This window comes from Dermacentor variabilis, chromosome 2 (assembly GCF_050947875.1).
Source record: "Dermacentor variabilis isolate Ectoservices chromosome 2, ASM5094787v1, whole genome shotgun sequence".
In the NCBI taxonomy this organism is placed as follows: domain Eukaryota; kingdom Metazoa; phylum Arthropoda; class Arachnida; order Ixodida; family Ixodidae; genus Dermacentor; species Dermacentor variabilis.
The window spans coordinates 54,284,973-54,310,489 of record NC_134569.1 but is presented as its reverse complement, the minus strand read 5'-3'; the positions used below and the strand labels follow the sequence as shown (position 1 = coordinate 54,310,489).

The window sequence follows — 25,517 nt, the reverse complement described above, 5'->3', positions numbered from 1 at the left end:
TCCAATCCAAGCTGAGGTCGTAGCGCTCTGATTCGAATTGGAGTAACAGACGTAGCAACTTCTGGTTTGTACTGCATTGTGGTGCGCGAGCAAGAGCGATGTGTAAACAGTGTGAGCGTTTAAATTCGTGAACAATGAAGCTCCTGAAAACATATGGCAGGAGATACAAATCGAGTTTCCTCGAAGTTTCCAATACCAAACGCGTCTGGAGCCCCGAGGTGGTTTTGCTTCAAACGCCGCCGAGAAATCAGTCGGAAATTCTTTTCGACAGCCTATGGTAGGTACATGAACTTTATAAACATGGCATCAATTGCTTCCCGGAGAAGCTTGCTTTATTCATGCCATCACTTTCTTCACCAGCAACCCTACGGCGAAGATAAAGCGTGCTCCAAGAGGGAAGGTAAGTTCGAAGATTTTTCACTTTTGTTTGCGCGGAAACTCGTGCATATGACGGTCTAGCAGCTTCAACAAACGAAGTGTCTATCGTTCTGTCCAAACGGAGCGATAACAAATACTAAACTTTCCGCCAGACGCAAGAGTTCTGCAGGTAGCGTTCCGTCCAGAAGTAATCCAAACGCGGTACGTTCTTTCCAGATGATTCATGAAGGTAGCGTTCCGTTTGGACGCCTGTTCTTTCTTTTGCGCTTCCTTACTCAGTTTCCTGAGGTCTACACGCCTTCATAATAGACCGTAAGAGCGCCGCTTGCTACCGGCTCTATAGCGTACGCGGTAGGTTTGTGCTGGTCCCTCTTTCTCTTTCTCTCTTCCGCGCTTTTTCTTTCTATCCTCCTACTTCTTCCCCCGCTCAGGGTAGTCAACCAGAACTACCTCTGGTTAACATATGTGCATTTCTCTCTCTCTCTCTCTCTCTCTGCTGTGCTAGAGTTTCTCTCAGCAGGAAGGAATTTACGTTTACTGTGCGATTTGGTCCCATGAAATCATTCAGCATGAGAAAATTAGAATATTAGCGGCGAAGGAAGGCCTTAAGATTATAATAAAGTGGGCAGCATAGTAACTCCAGGAAACTCAACGGTAAGTGGGGTTTCAAAAATAACACAGGTCACTGAGGCCTCTGCGTGCCCGGGTTGTACCAGATCAACTGTCCGCAGCCAACCTTGTATGCGAACATCCCCTGGCACACTGTGGTCTTGGTGGCCACAACCCACAGATCAGTCCATGTTCCAGCTATGTCACTGTTTCTCCTTTGCTATTCTGGAGGCACGTCCAAGGTATACTCGATAGGCATGCGCAGGAAGAACATAGCAGCTCCTGACTTTCAATACTTGTCTGAACAGAACTGTACCAGTAGTTATTGTTCCAGCTGGACAAAACGCTAAACACACACTAAAACAAAATAATGCTTCTGAAATTTGTTGGTCATGACGTGCTGCTAACCGTTTTAATGGCAACAATTGCATTCAAGGGACAAAGACATGTATGGCACAGTATTGGTGTACATAGTCTCTTAAAGTGAAACACGCTCTTTTGCATATTTTTGTGGCAGATGCTTGGGGATCAGAGATTGAACTTTCATGCAAAGGGTGTGCGTTCTCACTCAACCGAGTTGCGGGGCATATTCGTTATGGAACATCAATTGTTACATCACTTATTAAAAAAGCACGAAATGATGCACTGTCCGAAATAGTACCAAATTTAATGACGTTTCGGCTCCCACATGGAAGCTTTGTCCAGAATCAAGCATGTGCGGTCCACGTATACTACTGCTACAGATGTGCTGGTTAATGGTTCTGTTCTCTAAAGTATTATGCATTGAAACAACACACACTACCTAAATATCTTCACTGTATGAAATGTTGGCCTCCAAGGGCATGATTCCTTTAATAAAGCAAATAGCTTCCTAGAAGTGTTCAGCTATTCACAACATTCACAATCATCATCTGTGGTTTCAGCACAGTTCTTTTTTTTTCCATTTATATCTTTTTTTCATTTTTGAAAAGTTTTAAACTGATCTAAAGGTCAAGAAAGTGGTCTTCTTCGGCACACCTCTCATTTCAGAGATTCTCGAAACAATGCATGCCTAATGCGTAGTAATCATATCTGTAACGGCACCTTGCTCTGAAGCTTCTCACAGTTGACAGAAGAACCAGAACACATAATGCAAGTGAAACAAGCAAAATTGGAGACATGCCATCAGATTCATGATGGCATTTCGGAGTGCTTATTGTGAAGCAAGTGTCATTTTAGAACGTGGCAGCACGAACATTTCCAAGCTTGGGCTTTATACTGGGCAAAACTTGGTGTTTAACACTCAAACAAGCATCTCTCGGCATTTGATGGGCTGTTGGATTGTTTTTCGCAGCCCAGGGACTAGTATTGGCGACACATTTAGCATAATTGAAAGAGTCGCGAGGTCCTCTGACCTGAGCAAGTTGTCTCTATTCATTGTAATCGCTTCTGATTTTTCATTGTAGGTAAAGTATGGGAATGTAACTAACCTGTTCAACATCAGCTCCGAGCAATCTGATAATGAGCATCGAAAGAAGTCCGGACCTCCCTGTGGACGTACTGACGACCGAGCCTGTAGGAAGCGCTCACAACAGAACTGCAAAGCCCATAGGAAACGGGTGAGTAGTGTGCAAAAGTTTATATAACTGCATTGCCTTACATTGCAGACATTCTGTGGACGTAACTGTCACAGTGGGGATTATAGATGTGGTGAGGACATATGGCACAAGCAGCTAGTTGATGACAGGCGTGTCATGCGTTGACAGCAGCAGCAACGCTACAATTCCTTGTAGCGTTCACCGGCTGTTAACCATCCTGCAAGCTGACGCCAGTTATTGGGGGACGTTGGCATGACCGAAATAATGTTCACACTTCATGTCTCTTGGCTGGTTGAGAGACTAGGTTTTTGTTTTATCTGCTGAATGTGACATCAGGAGCTCATATGCTGCGGCACAGAAGTAGCATCTCCAGAGGCAGTGCTTTTTGTAGCTGGACTTGAAGCATGGGGAAAAATTAATTTCTGGAAGGCTGCAGGCAAGAAGCTTGAGTATCATCTTTCATCTGCTGGGGTATTTACGTTAAGGGTAATCCTAGGGGCAGAGAGGGAGGAAAACCACGAGCTTGCTGAAAAGCCTGCTCTCTATTAAAGCACACCATGAGGAAAAGCTGCATGTTAAAGACAAGAAAGCCCTAGCCTCAATTAGAACTGTTAGAGCTGAAGGTGACTTAAGTGATGAAACATGGTTAAAGAGGTGCATGTAAGGACGGAACAAAAATAGAATGCACAGAAGACAATTGCTAAAAGGACTCCAAAGGATTAACAAACAAGTGGATTGAAAGGACAGGGCCCACTGTACTAGAAAGGATCGCAATTAGGTGACCTAGCCCATCTAATCATGACTTAAGTGGTTCCACTGAGCACAATGAAGTGTAATCAAGTGCAGATCATGGTGGTTGCATCCCAATATGAGGGAAATGTAAAACTGCTTGTTTACTCCTGTTTATGTAAATGCTGAAAGATTCCAGGTGCTCAGATCCCAGTGTGTGCACTCAGTGTCCACTTAGAGTCCACTTGATGTGTGTAAATTTACTGTTAGAATAGAAAGAAAAAAAGTCAATCAATCAGTCTAGTCTGTAGCTTCCAGTATGACTTCCCTCATAGCCCACAGTGCAGTTTTGGGACATTAAACCCCATCAACACAAGTTGTTGTAATCCCAATGTTAATTTCTGATCTCATCCTTCCACAGCCTGCAGCCCAGCAGAATGGTGTGTCACAGAGCCTGGCAAACAGGAAAGCCAGACCAAGGCGGCAGAATGTCAAGAGACTTCCAACAAAACTGTCACTTAAGAGCAAGAAGCCGCAGACACAGCAGTTGCCACCAACTTCAATAAGGAAAGGGGATTTTCAAAAGAGCAAGTCGACTGCGATAAGTCACAGCTCCACTAGTTCCACATCATCATGTGAGATACCTAGGCATCATCTCAAGGATGATGAGTCATTCTCATTATACCTCGGCAGGGTAAGGCTTCCTGGCAGTCCAGTAAACCCCACTAGCTCAACACCAAAAAATGATATAAAACGGAATGATAGGGCCTACACAGATTGCATCGAGCTGTCTAGTTTGAGTGACATGAATAGCATTGATATCAGCAGCCCTCGCTTTATGGAAAATGACAGCTCTATTGCATATGAAGGAAACAAAAGGCCTAGACAGGAACGAACCCACACTGCTGATGGTTTGGTTCCCTCATTTCTCATCCCAGGAGATCACAGCGACTGGATTACTATACGGAAGAAGAGAAATAGAACAAAGTGCAAGCGCGATGATGGAATAAATAGAAATAGAGTCAAAATGACCTTTACAAGTGGAGACGCTTCGAATTCAGTGTGGGATACACCTATGGCAGAAGAATGGTCACCAGTCCTGGTCAGCACACCAGTGTCTGACGGCCAAGTCAACAGAGTGGAAGCAAGAAAGGCGTGGTTCCTCAACTGCGCATTGCAGACACCACGTGTTGCACCAGCCACCATCTGTAACAACTCTGTCATAGTACAAAACTCTGCCATTTTGGAAAAACAAGTCCAGGGAACTGGGTCGCGTAATGTAGAGGGTAGCCTGAAGCGAAAGCTAGCCAGTGCAGTGCAGTTTCAAGCTCCCTCAAATAAAAACAACAGTGACTTGTTTTGGGAAAATGTTCCAGACAGCGACGTGAAAGCCAGAAGCCAATTGAGAGACAGTAGCAGGCACATGAGTCCTTCGACCAGCCACTGCAGGTCTGATTTAGAATGCAGCATCATGCCTCTGTCACATGATAAGAGTTCTGTTGAGCTTTCTGTAACTCAACAGGAAAAAGCTCAGATAGAAGATTTTTCTGTTGAGGTTGCAGACCTTCAAGGAGGAGCCTTGAGCAAACCAGATGCAACTTTCGCTGTATATTCTGCTAAGTCTGACGTTTTAGACTCGCAAGGGAGTGGAAAGCTGTGTGACACTGAGAAAAGCAAGAGTCGCCTATTTATCGAGCCAGAGGCTTCACATCAAGTACTAGGAAACAATTCACAGCTGTTCGTATTTCAGAAAGATCTGCGTGTCAAGCTTGTTGACGTTATGAAAACATCAAATGCTGATAAGTGCTTGCTGCGTTCATCTTTGTTAGTTGCTCAAAGTGACAGTGAAGAGGCATTGTTGTCAGAGGAAGATGTCGTACAGGAAACGTTCCAGCTTAAGGAGCTGCGTGTTGTTCTCACAGACCTAAAACATCAAGAAACAAGGTTGAACAAAAATGCACTTGATTGCTCACCACACACATCTTTATTGGGTGATGAAAATGATGCTGAACAGTCACTCCCATCAAGGGAGTTTGCCACATGTAAAAAGTTCCAAATGGAATATGTGAGAGGTCGGAGTATAATTCGAAGCAAAAGAAAAGCCCATCCAGTCAATAGTGACATATGTGGTGCATCCTTAGCACGTGAGTCACAGTGCACTCACGCTAATGAAAACATGCAGTCATGCTTGTCAAAGGAGCGTGCTCTGTGGGAAAAATTCCAGCTGAAAGATCTACGTATTGTTCTGACAGATCTGAGAGACCAATGTGCAATACAGCCCAAAAATGAAGTCCAGGCAGACAACACCAGCTCGTGTGGAGAGTTGCTTACACATGAGCCACTTTGTGCAACTTTTGCTGATGCGGAAAGGTTGAACAGACACCATCAAAGCCAAACAAGCTCCTCTGAACTGTTCTACAGTATTAGTGCTCATCTGGATGAGAGGGGCAATCTTGTGCATCGAAGCATGAACACACCGTTTCAGCATTGTCTTCGAGAGCTTTCAGAAGCTGAGAAGGCAGACATGGCAGTCGCCACATGTAGTCCTGACATTCTGATTTCCAAGTGTCATCAAATTATCAATTCATTTGCCTGCCAAGTGGATCAAAAGCTTCCACAAAATAATGATAACAAGAGTGTCAAATATGCCAATAGTATTAGGAAAAGGTCAGAAGGACAACATGGCAGGGCCATTGAGAATGAACCGTTGTCATTGCCAACTGTTGCTCTGACTTGTGACGCCGAAAATACCATGAGCAGTGCTACTGGTGGTTCGGCAACACAGATGATACCCAGCTCGTATGCCTCTTCCAAGCACAAAACTGACTCTGCGCAACCTTTAGCACCATGCTTACGCATGTGCAATCGACTCAACGAAAAGCTTAAAATGCTCAAGGAGACCAAGGTTCTTAAAAGACTCGACACTCAGCACCAGCTCGTGCAACCTCCTCCTCCTCCTTCAGCTACACTGAAGAAGAGACTTGCACAACGTATGAGTTGCTCAAATAATCGACGGTCAGACTGTGCGCCAGAAGAGCGCATCATTGGTGCTAACTGCAACTCTTCACAAAATAAGAGTGCTTGTAAAAACAACTGGTCTGCCTGCCCGAGACGACAGGTCAGTATTGCATGACAGATAACAGTTGGAACTTAATGGCATGATAATTAGACTTGCAGTCAGTAATTACTTAAGGAAAGGCTTGGTGCTAGAAAGTGGACTTATGAAGCATTAATAAAGGTTTCAGAAAATGTGGAGGGCACATCGATGTCAGTTGTATGCCTCTAGACAAATTATTTTATTTCATCTTAACCTTTGAAACAGTTAACAGTTCATGCAAGTCATGCGATTACGCTTGCATATGTCCTATCAATCTAAATTAAATGATGGATTGCAATATTTGGGTCTTGTATTGTCTCAGGAGGGCACAGTGTATGCTGCTGTATATTTCTGTGGGTTACACTGCTTTTCACAACGAAAATCAATCATAAGATGACACCATCACCTCTTCCTCCTCTAGCTTACCTAAAAAACCTTGTTCCTTCAGTAGCCTTCCAGAATAGATTGTATCTAAGTAACACAGCATAAAACTTGTATATAGCTTCTTTGGCATGGGAAGGATGGTTTTTTAAGTGTGGCCTTTGGTAAAAAAAAGTGCACTATTAAAAAAAAATGCTTTTGGCATGCATGCAAGCACATCTGCCAAATTAAATCGGCTCACACTCGAGCAACTTCACCTTTCTGTAGCGTACACTCAGGTGCATCTCATAGCTGCTATTGCAGAACAGTTGTTTGGAAATCTTGTACTAGCAGCATCAGATACGAAATGATGTGGCAACCTCTTATAACAGTCTTGCAAAAAAAAGGAATACAGGAGTGTTCAGGGTACACCGACGTTTCTCTATTCCTTTATCTCTGAGCATCATGAAGCAGCATGGCATCTCGGTCCGAACTTAAATATCACTTATGGCATAAACCTCTTCTGCCAGCCACTGCACAATTCTCGCCGCACTGCAAGTCTTTGTTGAATTTGAGAGGTATTGAGGCAAGCTTTCTAACGGCAATAGATGCACGGCACTAGCGTCATTTTTCACGTTGCAAGCACGGATTAAAAATTGTCACTTCTGTTACGACTGCGTCGATGATACCAGCCAGTGAACACAATTTACCATAGCACTAATGCATGTAGTTAAATTCCTTAATAATCTTGACCCATAATGTCACATGAAACTACAAAAACCTAGAAATGCAGTTTCTTGGGCAAAAATTTTTTCCACACCTCAAAGAAGCTATAAAGTATTTCGGGAGGGGCCTGTAGTATTTGTTTTAATTACTTTTAAATAGCTGTGGCCCTTGTTTTCTTGCATGCATATAACTTTGTTAAGAATCTGGTAAACGATAACACTTTTATGTGGACATTGCCTTATTCAAAACTTCAAAATTGTATCAATTTCAGGCAAGACTCACCATGGCTCGCAAAAGTGCAGTTCCTTCAGGAGTGCCACTGGATGCCAATCGAATGCTACTCGATATGTGCCGTCAGAGCAAAGCCTTGACCTTCAAGCAAGCTCTTGGTGCCAGGTGCGTTGAGTTCCTTGACTTCTAATTGTTGCTTGTTTTGTTCTAGATGCAACTTCCTACTACAATTAACCTCAATTTATCCAAAAAAAATTTCTCATCCCTCTAAATAGCTTTCATAAAACACGACATATTAATATTTTTTCACTCTAGTGAAGCAACTCTTTCTGCCAGTTTCAATTTAATGTTTTCCTGTACTGCTTGAGCATGCACTTCGGTAACCTCACTGAGAATCCACACGGGAGCTGCAACTGCAATGTACTGCCATTCCAGTTGACAGTCCAGCATAGGGTTGGTTCCTGTGCTGGGCTGATTCAGTTTGTGTTCTTGAGATTGCTCAGAAACGTGTAATAAGTAAGGGTGCAAAATTTCCTAATTGAACTGAATATGAATATTGCAGAAGAATGACCTTCGAATATCAAATTGAATATTCATAGTTTTATTTCTAAACCAAATAAAATATAAAGGTTACGTCGAGTCCATTTGATGAAGAGCTTTGTTTACATAACCCAATACATATAACGCCATTGACAATTAGACGTCCGGTCAACTAAGAAGCTTATAAATGAAAAATGGCTAAGAGGTGTTTTTATCTGGTGCACCGCAACGATGACAGTAATGAAACAGACAAGCAACACGTCACCAGATGCATGTCACCAGATGCACAGAGACTTGTGATCATTAAAGGAGGTAAGTGTGATGCTACTGTACTGCAAATTCTTCCCATTGACCTGTTGAGACTGGCTAAGCAATAAATTGTCTTGCATCTTTCACGACTACAAATTCATGTACATGTAGGCTGTATATAGGCAAGGAATCTTTATTGAATGACTCGAAATTATTGAACAGAAGTCATTTGCTCCACGAGTTCAGCAAAAAAAAAAGGTTCCCTTATGCGACTACCGCTGCTCGCCGACAGCAATTCATTGGGAACTGTCATTTCTTGCATGAGTCTTTTTTCATGTAGACTCAAACAAGTGCTGTTATCTCTTATATTCGAACAAAAATGAGTATTTGACATTTTTGAACAGTGATTCCTCATACCGAATACATATTGAAGAGACCTGTTCATTCAGTTCAAATTCAAAATTTCAAATATTCGCATACCGCCAAGTAAAGAGAAAATAGATGTGAAATTTTGTGACCTGATGGTTGAAGTGAAGTGCAGCCTGTTTGCTTGATTGACAGTCATGGCTCGCCGATGATGAATCATTGGAGTTCTGTGTTAGCACAGAAAAATGAGTCTTGCTTAAATTTAAAAAATTTCTTATGCATGGAGACGTATGAACACCTATCACGACCTTTGACCATGATGAAAACAAGCAAAAGGTCAGATGAGTTAAAGTTGGCTGTATTTACCGTGACTGTATTGTTTTAAATGTATACCGTATTTCTGTGTGCAAAGCCCACCTGTGCATGTACTTGTACCGCCAATTACAACCCTCATGAGAGGGGAAAAAAAAAGATACAACAATGTTCAAATCTTTGTAAAAGTGGTTGGGACAGTTGTGAGCATAAAGCAAAAGTTCAGACATAGTCTTGTTTTGTAAGCCCAGTCACTACTGCTTTCACTGTTTCACAAATGTGAAAATTTTGTCTTAGACATACAGCTCTGTTGTGAAGTTGTTTGTGAAGACAAAATTCATGTATAACCCACTTCCTCACTGCTCTCTTAAAGAACTACCCGCTCGGCTTTTACTATAATGCTCAAAAGCTGCCTGATTGAAGGCAATTTTCATCACAATGTTCTGATATAGTTTCCAAGTAAAGATGTTTAAGTACCAGGGAGAAGTTTTATAACAGTTAAACATACAGTAATTCATGCATTGGTGGCAAAAATGTGCAATATTTAAACATTATTTCTTCCTTCAGTGCTTTCAAGCAGTGCCTGAAAATTGGCGAGGGCACATATGGAGAAGTATTCCGAATTGGACATGGATCAAAAGCGTCTGCCATCAAGATTGTGCCCATTGAGGGTTCCTTCCCTGTGAATGGAGAAAATCAGAAAACTGCTGCACAGATTCTTCCAGAAGCCATCATTTGTCAGTATGTACCTGCATACGGCAGACATTGTCAGCTCCTCACTGGAAGCTTACCATTATCACTGAAAAGGAAGGTGTACGATCAGTGCATTTTACCAGTGCTGTCATATGGGGCAGAGACTTGGAGACTGACAAAGAAGCTTGAGAACAAGTTAAGGACCGCACAAAGAGCGATTTAACGAAGATTGCTAGGCATAATGTTACGTTAAGAGACAGAAAGAGAGCGGTTTGGATCAGAGAGCAAATGGGTATAGACAATATTCTGATTGACATCAAGAGAAAAAAATGGAGCTGGGCAGGTCATGTAATGCACTGGTTAGATAACCGTTGGACCATTAGGGTTACAGAATGGGTTCCAAGAGAAGGGAAATGCAGTCGAGGAGGATGGCAGAAGACTAGGTGGAGCTATGAAATTAGGAAATTCACGGGTGCTAGTTGAAATCTGTTGGCGCAGGACAGGGATAATTGGAGATCGCAGGGAGAGGCCTTCATTCTGCAGTAGACATAAAACAGAATGCTGCTGCTGCTGCTGCTGCTGCTGCTGCTGCTGCTGATGATGATGATGATGACCTACACACCATGGAATGACTGCATGCTGGCTTGCTGGATGACATGCTTTTGTTGCTTCTACTGAGGCTACATGCTCGATAACTTACTTTGAGGAGCGTGAATTTCAGTGCACACCGGTTGGTTAAACCACCGAAAAAAGATATGATGGATGTAGCTTTACTTGTTGAGTGCGTGTTGCTTAATTTTTGGCACCAGGCGTCACCACTTGAAGGTGCTGTAGTTTGTATGTTGCAGGTGACATGTACACGTTCCTGTTCAAGTTTCACCCCAATTAAAGTAGTGCTGATAGAAAATGTCCCCCCCCCCCTTTTCTTTTTCTTACGTAGATAGCTGGTAACTCCAAAATGACAGTTCAAGCCTTAATTTCCTTGAACAGGCAATAATTAGTGAATTGTGCTAGCCTTTAGAGTGAGGAATTTAAGACGTGTGCCAAATAAGTGATGCTGAGTGTGTGAGCGAAGAGCTTCTGAAACGTCACAAAAATTTAGGCTTGTGGGCATATGATATGTCTCTGACACTTATGTCGGTGCAGTAACCGAAGGCGCACTGTAATTCTCTTGCTGAAAGCATTAGCATAATAAGATAATGGGGGAGAGAAGGTCAGAAGGGCATTGTGCACTTTCGAGCACTGACAGCAGAGATTTCTTGTCAAATATGGGGAAGTAGCAGGCCAAAGGAACTTCTCAGGCCAACCTCTCCTTTTTGCCGTTAATGTTTCCCTCTCTCTCCTGTCAAATATGGAAAAGCACAGAATAAACGGCCGATGTGATGCGCCAAACCTTTGGTGGCATGGCCATGGTGTCACTTGCAATCACTGAATCTGGCCTGAGCGGTCTGCGAGTGACTTGTGATACCTCACACATTGTTGGTAATGTAAAAGGAGTGTTCGTCTATGCTGGGAAGCCATGCTGCTTCTGGGGCGCATTTCACATCAAAATAGGATATAATTAATTTGTTGCGCATTTGTAGAATTCTGGAACCATGCTGTCAATTTGAAATTTTAAACCATCTGCAATTATTTATTTTTGTCATTGTGTCAGTACCCATTTATAACTTGCTATTTCTTTAAAAACAGTGTCTACAGGCACATTTGCGTTTGTCTTCACTTGAAATCCACGGTTGAACAACAACAATGCCAATGTTTTCGCCTCTTAAGTCATATCATTAAAGCGTCTGTGCTGGCATCAAATGATGGTTGCTCATTTGTCGGTATTAACCACTCACTGTGTGCTTTGTTTAGCCTCCAAGAAAGGTCAGGTTGCTGTACTTGTCGTTCTTTATACTGGCCATACTGCCTGGCTGCAACATCTTTAAACGTGCTCACCCCAGCTTGTGCTGCTTGCATTGAGCCCATCTGGCATTGACCAGGAAATCCTGAGGCGCTTACATCGAATATTCACAGTTGCTCGTCTTGCATGGTTTCAGTGTTGCTGTACAACCAGCTGCAAAAGTTTGAGACACAGGTTCCATGACAAATGTGAATTTCAGCTGTATGAATGCAGAGTGCTTCTACAGATTGAAACTGAATTTGAAGCAATGTGCCCAGGCTTCCTGCATCTCATAACTTTTGTGGCTGAGTGTGAATCTTGTGAAAGAAGTGTCTAAGAGCATAAGTACTGTCACACTTGGCATTTAGCTTGAATATGTTGTGAGGTGAAGCATCATTGTCATACCTTTTCCTTTTTTTGCAGGGAGTTGAGTGCTCTTTCCCAGAAGGGACGAAACACTATCTGCCCAAATTTTATTGAAGTGAAAAGGTAATTGAAGTCGCACTCATACACACGTGCAGCTTTTTCTGTGCTTCTAGTTGATATCTACTGACATTAAATTGAGTATCCCTTTCTTTTTATACCCACGTTGACGAAAGTGGGTAAGGTAGATAGATTTGAAGGAAACAGAATGTTTGCCATACAGAAGGTTTCTGGCGCTCCTCGATAGCCAGTATAGGAAATGTGGGAGCTTAATAAATTCAAGAAAGTGTGATACACTACTGCCAGCAGAAGTCTATGGTCTGCAGGAGTTGCGAGTTTGTTGCCTGGTTGCATAACCCGAGGTTGAGAGGCACATTTCTCTGGTCACCCATGTGCACACTGCGCCAGTAAATTCCAGGATGCATGCAAGTTGTTCAGTTGGCAGTAGTACACACTGATTCTGCCGTGTGTGCAGCACGTCAAGCAAGTTGCCTGACCTACTTCATCTTAATCTTTTCTGTATAGCAGCAAGTGACCAAAATTGTACCATTTCCCAGAAAGTTCTAAGAAATGAGGCATGCAGACAGCCATATTTTTCCAATAAAAGCATTCAAGCAGCCCCCCCTCCCAAAATACACACAATGCCAGTGCTGCCACTTTGTGCCAAAAACTGTAACTAGAAGCAAACTGATAGGTATACTCGTCATCAGTTCACATTGCCAGGTATTTATTTCTCATGACAGCTATAGCCTTATACATTACAGTAGTGAAAATACTCATCAATAGTAGAAGAAGGGTTAAATAAAGCTAAAAAGCAACCTGAACAAAGAGGGCTACCATGTTATTACAGCAGCTTTTTTGTAATGTTCCTTTTTTATTCTTTCCGTTCCTACTTCTTGTATCCTAAAAACTAGCACACACATATTGTGAAATGTGCTCTGCTGGAGATTATGAATAACCCGGCGTGGTGGTGTAGTGGCCATGGCATTATGCCGCTAAGCCCAAGGGCACTGGATCAAATCCTGGCCGTGGTGGCCACATTTTAATGGGGGTGAAATGCAATAACAGCTGTGTACTGTGCATTGAGTGCATGTTAGAGAACCCCAGGTGGTTAAAATTAATCCGCAGTCCCCGCTACGACATGCCTCATAATAATGTTGTGGTTTTGGGACATAAAACCACAGAATTTAATTTAGACAATAAATATTAAGTTCATGTCTAGATACCGCAAGTCCCATGCTGCTAAATGTACGGATGAATGTGGTATTAGCGCAATTTGGTCTCTGGCAGAGAGCTCTGCGTCTACAGCACATTTAGCAACTGGTTACGCTGCCTGCAACACAGTGTGTAGAAAGTCATTGAAGAGCATCTATTCTTTCTGATTGTGAGTCAATTTATGCAAGGAGAGTTTCACTATGTTACTCTTACAGGTTATACTACATTCAAGACAGGTACCACCCAGCCCTCCTGAAGCAGTGGGATGCATTTGATTCCAAAAGGGCAAGCGAAAACGATAGGCCAGGTAAGGCACTCAAGCACTGGTGAACACTTAAATATACAAGTCTTTGTGTGTGATTTATACGGATCAATATTCATGCGTTTCTGTAATTCCTCTCTTTATGTTCTTGTCTTAAAGAAACCTGTTGTGTGCTTAAAAGGACACCAAAAATTATTTTGGCTATTTCTCTCTCTCTCTCTCTCTCTCTCTCTCTCTGGTTTTAGTGTAGGTGTCTTGCCAAGTAGGACACAATAGTTTATCATGCCTTAAATCAGAAGTTATCATGTATTAAATGTGAAGTGTTACATGTGCTTCTCACTACAAACACCCCCTCCTGGCATTTACATTTGCATAGAGAGACCAACCATCTCTGTATTGAGTGTGTGGTGGAAGCCATATTGGGTATAAGTATGCTCGAATGTGAAGCAGTGACGATCATTCACTACATTCAAGAGATAAAGAAGTCAACTTAATTCATTCTTGTGCACTGCTTCAATGCAAGCAATGTCATCATATGCACGACATCTCTTCATAATGTAAATGGTACCTACATTAGTGTAACATCATGTAATGTCAACACATCTACCATAAGAACACATGGCAATGTATTTTCTTTGTTTTTGTTTTTCCTTATTGCAGACTGCTTCAAGGCAGACCAGAAGTTTATCATGTTTCAGTTTGCAGATGGCGGAACATCCTTAGAAGATTATGAGGTCAGTCATTTCAGTAATATATTGCTGCTGTACCCTGAAGCAGCAGATGAGTATAATAGTTTTAGGCATTTTCAGCCATAGAAGCATTTCTAAATGAAATCAGATTATTTTTCCTTCATGCAAGTAATTCAGGTCATAAAGTGTTTTTTGGTAGCAGCTTTTGCGTCATTCTCTTTGCAGATAAACTCTGCAACAGAAGCCAGGAGCATTTTCCTCCAAGTTGCTTGCGCATTGGCCGTCGCTGAAACTGCTCTAGAGTTTGAGCACCGTGACCTCCACTGGGGAAACATTTTGGTGGCGCCAATGAAGCAACGTCACATTCAGTGCCATCTGCCTGAGGGTAGCTTCAGTCTTGAAACAAATGGTGTTCTGGCCTCGGTGATTGACTACACATTGTCCAGGTTACGCAAAGGTAACCATGTAATGCATTTTAGTATTGCTTGCCACAGTGGATCAGTGGCTTCAGTGCTCTGCTGCTGGGTGTGAAGTTGTACTTCTGATTACAAGCTGTGGAATCAAACAATGGCCAAATGTTCCATTGGAATGTTAAAGGGACTAAATAAATAGACATAATCAGTTTTAAACTGATAATGCATTCTTTCAAAATTCTGTTTTAGTTTATTTCACTGCAATAGGTTCATTATTAAAAGATGAAATGAAGGTCAGAGTTTTATATTTATCAATTCACGGCGAAACCAGGCCCGGCATTATATATGCGTCAGTGTGACGTTTCTTGTATTTGTGCGGTTGTGGCTCAATCGAATGTCATGAAACTTGCTTTGTGCAGTATTTGGCTCCCTTTGTTTTTGTCTGTTTGACCCACTTGACTGGGGAGGGTACTAAACAGGAGAATGTATGACCTGAAGTCGCAAAACAACTTGGCAGACTCAAGTGTAGTTGACTTCTACGTAATGCAAAGCCTTGCACAATGAGCCGGTGGGCCCTGAGCAGCCCACGACGCACATTGTTGTTTTTGCGGCTTCAGCCTACTTATGTGCTCCTCACATTCGGGCTGGCTCAGCAGCTTTTCTGGACAGGAACTTTCAGCGTGTTCACTCGGCAAGAATCATAGTGGCACGCACGTCGAGTTGGCGGGGCTTGAGCAGCCCAAGATGTGCTTTATTGTTTTCCTATTGCGCAATGTTCTAAGAGGGCATCGGGAAGCCGAAACGAAATCGAGCTGGTGGGCGATGCCGGATTATGATGCTTACGGGAGCGAAACATGACACTCACTTTGTGCTGCCTCCAACAGGAAAAACTGCATGATTTAGTTATTGTCTTAAAAGCATGCAGTACACTTCCAACAGCACTACGCCACACTTGCTGTGAAACATATAGCTAAACATGCTTATTGCAATAAAGTCAGCAGCGATAGCTGTGAATGCGACATGTGACAACCTGCAAGAAGATGTTGAGATTTGCTGGTACTGGAAGAAGAAACTGAGTGCATGCTGGCACTTTTGCATGACACGGGTGGAATTACTGTGAAGAAGCTACCATGGGAGGCGCCTAGCGCACTTGATCACATGTGCCTCGCACCTTTTCTTGTTCTCATGGAATCTAGCGGTCGGAAAACATATCATACGATCAAATTTTGGCAATGTACTGAATGTTGGTGCCTAAAAATAATGTTTTCCAAGATTGTATTAACATGTAAAAAAAGACTAGTGGGTCATTTTTTGTGTTCCTAATTGCAAGTGTTGGTGCCAGGCAACTGCATGAAACAGGATCGTATCAACAAGGTTCTACTGTGCCCATATACATATAAAGGAGTACACATTATATGCTTCACACGCATACTTGATACATACAAATCTACAGAGGAACCATAACGCATTTGCTACACATAACGCTTCTAACAGTTTATTTGACAAGAGCGCTGAAATGCAGTAGTCACCGTAACTTGGTTATTTTCATGCAGAACACGTTACAAGCACTCTTGTGGTGCAATAAAGTAAAAAAACAACTTGAGGAAATAAATATGGGAATTCCTGACAATAAAACAAAATGCACATTTTCGCCAAACGCTGGCATTATTCACGCATAGTAGGTGGCTTTCTCAAATTTGGTGTATGCGAACAGCAGAGAAAGCTACAGTTGTCTTGTACTAGTTTGCTCATGACACTGTTGTCTTTTTTCTGGCAGTTCATGCAGTGGGAAAATAGTAAGGAAGTGCTCGATAATGAGTCAGTTCTTTATATCACACTGAGCTCAGCACGGAACTCTGCTTTAGTCAAATTTCTTTTTCTTCTTAAATTTAGGCTTACCGAAATTAATAGGATGCTATATTAAGTCAAGTTAAAGTGATAGTCTAAGGCATCAATATTGTTACAAAAGGATGAAAGAAGAGAGAAGAAGAAGAAGGGATCGGAGACGCTGGGTGCTGCGTGTTGTTGGTGGTCAGCCATCTTAACTACTTTGACTCATCCTGTATATATATTGTAAATATAGTCCTTCTATACTCGCAACATCCCCGTAACATATTGGTAAAGGTGTAGTGGAGGTTCATATTGTGAACACAGCTTTAGTAATCGAGAAATTGAGGGAAGTGCAGTGCATGATTTGAGACTACACCGGGACATTCAAGTACTAGCCCAACGACGCAGGCACTTCTCACTATAGTTCTGTCACTAGTATTAACTACACGTAATAAATAGATAATTACTTTATGAGGTGAAAGAAAAATGTCACTTCTCCAGTTCCATTCAATCTTTAGAAAAAAGGATTCATTGACGCAATAATGCAGGAGGTCGAAAAGTTCCATTTTCGCTCATTTCTGCACCACCCGCACTTTTGTTATTGCATCATGCTGTGCTGGCTTTGCTGGCAGACAGAACTCGCATAAACTGCGAGTAGCAGAGAATGCCATGTCCATGTGACGTCGTGGAATGCCCGAACAGTCCGTGTCACTTGACCAAGAGCTTTGTCATGGCTCAGTTTCTCCGTGGCCATGCATTGGCGTTTTGCGCGAAAAACTGTAGCACCGTCTCTTAGGTGCTGTTTTACTCACCGATGGCAGTAAATGGTGGTGATGGCGTATGCAACGTCATCACTCCCAGTTCAGGCGCGGGCGATTTTAATTGTGCTAAAGGTATGCACACCCTTGAAACACAATTTTCTCTTAACCTAACTGTTTTCTTGGCATGAAACAAGTGCTGCGAGGTTTCTGGAATGGCATTTGAACAGTCCACATTGACTTAATATTTGCCTTTAGTGTCTGTTTAAATAACAGCTAGAAAATTGCTAAACACAAGTTCTGCAAACAGAATTGTAGCTGCATCCTTGTGAAAGCTTAGTTTGTTTAACCCATTCTGTGGCCATGGACGAATTCAGCTTGTCAATGGTACTTTTGATTTTCATACAATTCTAATTTTTTCATACAGTGCAGTTAAGCTCAATTCTTGCAAGAATGATTTATGTTTAGCAGACGTACACATTTAAAATATTGTGTATATATATTTTTTTAACAATTATGCAGTGAAAGAAAGGCTATTTCGGTCAGAAATCATAATAGCGTGGCATGGGAAAGTGCAAACAATTGGAACGACTAAAACAACAACTGTGTATCCTTTCTTAGAATAATTTGCAAGCAGTTCATACATTTAAAATATGGTTAGGTTACACATGGGAATATTGACAGTGTCACAATGGCTCAGATAGGCACTTGAACTTCACAGTAGACGCAGCAATCAGCTCCATATTTGCAAATATTTTCGGACACATGTTTGGCACAGAAAAAGAAAATTGTTAAAACATTTACTGTTGTCTGGGAAATCCTACGAGTACTTAACAGTAGTTGCAAAGCCAGTTCTATTGCTCCAAACATAAAACACTAGTTTGAAAGACACATTTAACTCTGTCATTATCTTTAAACCTTGTTACCAATGTATTAGCTTTGTATGTGTGTGTTATTCATTCCTCAAAAAATTTCCGGATCAAGATTTCTTAGGAAGCAGCATCATGGTAATCCTTAAACACTTAAGCAGATTTTATATTTTTGTCTGCTTGTTCTGTGAAATATTTTGTGCTGTTCTCTTGGCAAGGCTCCCAGGTTCTCATTAAACTTTTCTTTCCTCTGTGTCAAGATGGAGCAGTCATCTATACTGATGTGTCCCACGAGGATGAGCTTTTTGGTGGTGTTGGCGACTACCAGTTTGACATCTACAGGCGCATGAAAGAGCACAATCAGTGAGTCCATCACTCTGCCCGCTACTGATCATGCAAAGCACAACCAGCTGCACAAATGATAGAAATGACAAATCAATCATTTACATCACGCAGCTTTTATACCAATCCGTTAAGTGCACTCAGAGCTTTGAATTTAAACTCCGCGTGTGAACCCCTGCTGGGGGATATCTTAAACATGGTAGTTTATAACAAATAAGGAAGAGCCATACGATTCTATTAGGTCCCCAGCCATGTTGAGATATCAGGGAATGAAACAGCAGATAGATGTGCATCCATGGCAGTGCACTAAGGCATAACTCGTGCAACATTTCAATACAAAGACAGTATCCGAGCGATTCATAAGGCCCTGGGATCAAAATGCCAACAAAAATGGAACTTTTGCATAAATGTAACTAAACTCCTGCTCGCTGAGTGGAAATAAAGCACTCACCAGCAGTGGTTCTATGAGGTGACCTTATTGAGGTCACCTCATAGAACCTTAATAAGGCCACCTCATAGGTCACCATATGAGGTGACCTATGAAGTGGCCTTATTCACTTTTGCACCATTAAACCCGAATTAACCAACATCATGCAACAGAGATGGGCAGGCTATAAAGGCTCGGAAATTACAAAACAGTGCAAACTCTATTCCTGTTTATACTGTAAAACCTCACTGATACTTGTGGATCATAGCTTTCTTTTCTTAAGATTTCTTTTTTTGCAACAACTTGATGAGTGAGGTTCTACTGGTGAACCACTGTGGATTCTGCTGTAACAGTCGAGCCAGTTAAACAGGTCTACCCCATTTAATAAGCTAACATGTTTGCACACTGCTCGGGATGCACTCATGGTCTCAGGCAGTACTATTGTAACAATAACATTACTATATGTATTGCCTACGTTCCAAAGCTATTGGAGCTATTGCACTTTGGGTGGGGAAAATTATAAGCAAACCATAAAGTGAGTTTTATTTTTCAAATATGTTTGCTTCACACCTTGTTGCAGTATGCATCTCTAGAGGCTCATATCTCTGCTAAGTCAAATATACTGTACATCCTAGTTACCATGCATATGTATGCCTCACATACTGACTTCGTGTATTTTGCCGAAATGTTCATGTACCAAATATCAAGTGCATAAGAGCATAAGAAAGAATCGCATCAGCCCATGACTACACTCTAAACGGTTGACATTTAAAGGACAGATGCTATGAAATTTTGGACTGTGTAAAAAGCCTAGTTTAACATAGTATAAATATAGAGGAGCCTCTATATTTGCCCACTATTCATCATCATCATCGTCGTCACTATCATCATCATTAGCCTGTTTTATGTCCACTGCAGGACGAAGGCCTCTCCCTGCAATCTCCAATTACCCCTTTCCTGCGCCAACCGCCTACAACTAGTGCCCGCGAATTTCCTCATTTCATCGCTCCACTTATTTCTTTGCTGTCCTCGACTGCGTTTCCCTTCTCTTAGTAACCATTCTGTAACCCTAATGGTCCAACGGTTATCTAACCAGCGCATTGCATGACCTGCCCAGCTCCATTTTTTTCTCTTTATGTCGATTAGAATAGTATCTATACCCGTTTCCTTTCTGATCCAAACTGCTCTCTTTCTGTCTCTTAAGTTATGCCTAGCAATCTTCATTCCATCGCTCTTTGTGCAGTCCTTAACTTATTCTCAAGCTTCTTTGTCAGTCTCCAAGTCTCTGCCCCATATGTCAGCACTCGTAAGATGCACTGATTGTACACGTTCCTTTTCAATGATAAGGGTAAGCTTCCAGTCAGGAGTTGACAATGTCTGCCGTATGCGATCCAGCCCATTTTTATTCTTCTATGAATTTCCTTCTCATGATTGGGGTTCCCTGTGATTAATTGACCTAGGTAAACATACTCCTTCACAACTCAAGAGGCTGACTGGCAGTCCTAAACTCTTGTTCCTTTGCCCAGCTATTCATCATTATCTTCTGTGTATTAATCTTCAACCCCACTCTTACACTCCCTCTGTTAAGGTCCTCAATCATTTGTTGTAACTCGTCTGCATTGTTGCTAAATAAAACAATGCCATCAGCAAACTGAAGGTTGCTGACATATTCGCCATCGATCCTTACTCCTAAGCCTTTCCAGTTTAATCACTTGAATACTTCTTTCAAGCATGCAGTCAATAGCATTGGAGAGATTGTGTCTCCCTGTCTGATCCTTTTTTTTATAAGTATCTTCCTGCTTTTCTTGTGTATAAATAAGGTAGCTGTAGAACCTCTGTAGATATTTTCCAGGGTATCTACGTAAGCGTTCTGCACTCCTTGATTACGTAATGCTTTTATGACTGCTGGTATCTCTACTGAATCAAATGCCTTTTCGTAATCTATGAAGGCCATATAGAGAGGCTTATTGTACTCTGCAGATTTCTCGATAACCTGAATAATGACTTGGATGTGATCCATTGTAGAGTATCCCTTCCTGAAGCCAGCCTGTTCCCTTGGTTGACTACAGTCCAGTGTTGCGTTTATTCTATTAGAGATTATTTTGGTAAATATTTTATGTAATACTGGGAGTGAGCTAATGGGCCTATCAGTTTTCAATTCTTTAATGTCTCCCTTTTTGTGGATTAGTATAATGTTTGCATTCTTCCAGTTTTCTGCGACCTTTGCAGTCGATAGACACTTCGTGTAAAGAGCCACCAGTTTTCCAAACATTATGTCTCCTCCATCTTTGATTAAATCGACTGTTATTCCATCTTCTCCTGCCGCTCTTCCTCATTTCATGTCTTGCAAGGCCGTTCTGACCTCATCGCTATACCCCGTTTCATACATCAGGTGCAACACTGTGGAAGCTACGCAAGAAGTCCGGTCACCAAAATTTATCACTCTGTGCGTTCTAGTCTGTGCTTCACTGTGCGCCAGGAGGCGTTTGACCACGCGAGCATGCACATGAAGCTGCTGCGACAGCTAACGAAAAGAAACAACGAAACGCAAATTCATTTAAAACAATGTGTTATCAGCCGCATGAGTACATAGTTTGTTTGTTTCTAAGAGTAAATTCCTCCTTTCTTCATTCAAAACAGCTTATATAAAGAAAATTTTCACGAAAATCAGGTAAAGAAACACCGAGCTATTTCTAAGTGCGAACGCAGCCACTGGAAAAAGTATCTCTAGCTTCCATAGCGTTGCACCTGATGTATGAAACAGAGTATAGGTGTAGGAGGAGTTCCTGTGTCCTGTTCATTACTGTTTCTAATGGAGGTATCCTGACTCCTCTGGGTATAGTACTCGTCAGTATAGAATTTCTCCGCTTCTTTTACTATATCTTCAAGATTGCTGATGATATTACCCTGCTTATCTTTCAGTGCATACATCTTGGTTTGTCCTATGCCAAGTTTCTTTCTCACTAATTTCAGGCTGTGTCCATTTTTTTTTATGGCTTCTTCAGTCTTTCTCATGTTATAGTTTCGAGTGTCACTTATTTTCACCTTGTTGATCAGTTTTGACATTTCCGCGAATTCTATCTTATCTCTTGCAGTGGACACTTTCATTCTTTGCCGTTTCTTTATTAGGTCCGTTGTTACTTGGGAGAGCTTGCCTACTAGTTGCCTTGGTGCCTTGCCTCCTACTTCAATTGCTGCCTCTTAAGCCAGCCTAGTTACGGTTTCATTCGTTAGCTCTATGTCATCATCATCTCTCTGTTCTAAGGCTGCATATTTGTTTGCAACTACCAGCCTGAATTTGTCTGCTTTTACCCTTACTGCCTCTAGGTTGACGTGTTTCTACTTGACCAATTTTGCTTTTTCTCTCTTCAAATTGAGGTGAATCCTAGCCTTCACTAACCTATGATCACTGCGCAGCACTTTACCCTACCTATCACTTCTACATCCTCCACTATGCTGGCATCAGCAGAAAGTATGAAGTCAATTTCATTTCTTATTTCGCTATAGCCCGCTATTATCCACCACTATTACCACTCGCCGGAACTGAAGCACGACCTCTGAGATTAGGCAGCACCCGAAGCGCCCCGGGACTGGGCATCATAGCCGCTAACCACCAGGGGCATGCATTGTCTGAATAGGTGCTGTTTGCAGGCTGCTAAAGATAAGAAAATTATGATTACCGGCCCTGCAGAGACTGTTTCAGTGGTATATAGTACTACTTACTTATAACCAATTTAGCCAATTAAGGATGCGCATTTGTTTTCACTTCTGTTATTGCGACAACTTTTTCTTCATCTGCGATGTGTGATGGCGACTGAAAATTTGATTGTCACTGTCACCAATTTCCAGCTTTCTTTGCTTTTGTTGGCACAGATCTGGACGATAATTGCTATTGTATAGGAAATGGATAAGCAGTGTACACTAGCATAACATCTAATTTAGCTAATGGTTTCTTAGCATTGCCGCTGGTTTTCAAAGCAGTGTCTCGATTTTCACGACTTGCAGAAATGACTGGAAGAGCTACAAGCCATACACAAATGCACTTTGGCTCCACTACCTTTCCTGCAAGCTGCTCGAAAAGAGTTGTCACTCTACAAGGAGTCGACAACAGAGCTCCGCAGCAGCCGAACTTAGAAAGTGGAGTGACACGCTCATCCTTCAATGTTCATCATCCAAGGATATTTTTCTCAAGTGCATCAGCACACAGTCTACAAAGAAAAGAGCACGCTCTTGCCTTGCCCACTGATGAGTGGCCTATTCTCCAAAAATGTCACTGCATTGTCACTTCTCATCCCATCTGTTGTGTATTTAGCATTTCACAGATTCACTCTATGGCATCATGGTTATGATTGAACACCACTGTGTGGTGGAACTGCCCTTTGTAAACATAGGTTCACTATGATGGCTTTACACAAGTGTCAAACCATTCTTTGTTTCCATGCTTCACATGTAAATACTCATTTCCAGTCTCATTTTTGTTCACAACCAAGTGTGTCTGCATTTTATCAGTTTTAGAAATAAATATCACTGTAGTACTATAGTAAACTTCATTGTTGTTCTGCGCGTGTGTATATATATACATATATATATATATATATATATACACACACACACACACACATACATAGACAAACGGATGGATGGACAGACAGACAAACAGATATGCATGCATACAAAGAAAAAGTGGGAAAGAGTAAAAGGTTATGAAAGCTTTTACAGTCCAGTACACTTATAACAATGATCACAATATCTACATTATATAGTCCGATTTTACAAACTCAGTATACACCCCGCATATACAGCGAACTTTCACTTGAGTGAGCTTCAAGGGACCCAAGGAAATAGTTCACTTAACTGAAGTTTCACTAAACTGAACATTCACGAGCACATGGAACAGCATAGGGCACAGCAGACATCGGGTCAAAAGTGTGAAATGCAATTTATGGAGTTATGTACATCAATATATACAAAGTGCGTCATAGTTACGTTATATATAACTTTTGGTTGCGCTAGTGCTCCCAAAGTGCAAGAAATAACAAAGCTATCCAGACAGAGAGCCTATGTTATGCATTTCCTCTGGCACAGCTTGTTGTTGAGACACGAAGCTTCGCAACTTTCCAAGGCATCCTACAGCCTCGGCTAGTATTGCAGGATTCAAATCTGCCTATGACGTTGCATCTTCCTCGTTGCACTTTTCTTCTTCGGGACAAACCCTGGAAACAGACAGACAGACAAGAAACTTTAATTGGTCCTAAGGGACTACGTTGTCGTAGTCGCGGGCCGCACCTGCGCCGGGGGCGGAAGACCGTGATCTTCAGCCCTGTCGCAGGCCCTTTGGACAGCATGTGGTTCAAGGTCGACCGTTCCTCGCCGCAGTCTGGGCAGCGGGGATCTACACCCGGAGTGTAGTGGCTCAGCCTCGAGCGAGACGGAAAGGAGCCCGTCTGCAGCATTCTCAGCACCGAGGCCTGGGGTCTGCCCAGCTTCGGGTGAGGAGCCGGATACTGTCTGCGTCCCAGCTGGTAATGAGTAGTGATCTCGTGGAAAGTAAGCAACGGGTCCGTGGTTCGGTCGATCCCCTGCGAAGCCAGGCCCCTCGGACTGGCGCGGTTGATGAGACCTCGCGCCTGGTCGTGGGCCAGCTCATTAGGGTTGATCGAGCCGGGGGAGACGATCCGGCCCATGTGAGCCGGGAACCAAGTGATGACATGATGGGCCGTGCCAGTCTTGCGGGTCCTCAGCACCGCCGCAGCCTCGACCGAGACCGAGCCGGCGAGAAAGGCCATCGCCGCCGACCTTGAGTCCGTGAAGATCTGCGTGCGCCCAGGTTCGCACAAAGCCAGCGCCACTGCGACTTGCTCTGTGACGGACGCCGTCGAGCGTTGGATAGACGCCGCATTCAGGATCTTGCCCTGGGGGTCAACCACCGTGGCCACGTACGAGTTTGATCCGGGATACCGCGCCACGTCGACAATGGATGTGAGCTCTGGGGTTTGCAGGGCAGATCTGGAAAGAATTTCCAGATCTGACAGTTCAGCACAGGTAATAAGCTCACTGTCACACTGTGCATAGCTGCTGCTGCAAAGGTGATTTCGGGGGCGGCGGGCATCGGCTAAGCCAACGCTGCAGAGCGCAAAACTTTATTGAACTGATTTCAAAAATGAGCCCAGGTCCATTGATCAAGTTCATTGAACTGAAATATTCGTTATTCAGAAGTTTGTTTAACTGAAGGAGTTTTGCATAGAATGCATAGGAAACCGCTGGAAATATTAGAAAAGTTTGTTATTCTGAAATATTCGTTAAACCGATGTTTGTAAAACTGAGAGTTTACTGTATGATGTACTTGTATAACTGGACTACACAATATAGCAGTAAATTTCATGACCCTTATTTATGAATTAATTCAAATGTTACAAGTGGTTTGTAAGAAAAGCACTCGACAATGGCAAACAGCTCCTACAAAGTTTTGCAAGTCTGCTCTGTTCTGGATGGTACTGTGCTCAGGACATGTGACAATAGTGTTAGCTTTTCCCAGCCAGT

At 42.4% G+C, this 25,517-nt stretch overlaps 1 protein-coding gene across 2 annotated transcripts; it reads left to right on the top strand.

Annotated features, from left to right (window-relative positions):
- Window positions 1-17: 17 nt before the first annotated feature.
- On the top strand, window positions 18-23,521 carry LOC142571883 (uncharacterized). 2 transcript variants are annotated; one of them, XM_075680564.1, is made up of 12 exons: window positions 18-277; window positions 361-400; window positions 2,433-2,585; window positions 3,715-6,411; window positions 7,748-7,872; window positions 9,742-9,915; window positions 12,173-12,238; window positions 13,603-13,694; window positions 14,310-14,383; window positions 14,564-14,795; window positions 18,469-18,571; window positions 22,983-23,521. In XM_075680564.1, the coding sequence occupies exons 1-12, from the start codon at window positions 135-137 to the stop codon at window positions 23,221-23,223; spliced, it is 4,140 nt and encodes a 1,379-aa protein (XP_075536679.1). In that variant the 5' UTR covers window positions 18-134; the 3' UTR covers window positions 23,224-23,521. The 2 variants fall into 2 exon arrangements, with proteins under 2 accessions (XP_075536679.1, XP_075536680.1); XM_075680565.1 differs by lacking the exon at window positions 14,564-14,795 and having other exon boundaries at window positions 22,983-23,092.
- The last annotated feature ends 1,996 nt before the right edge of the window (window positions 23,522-25,517 follow it).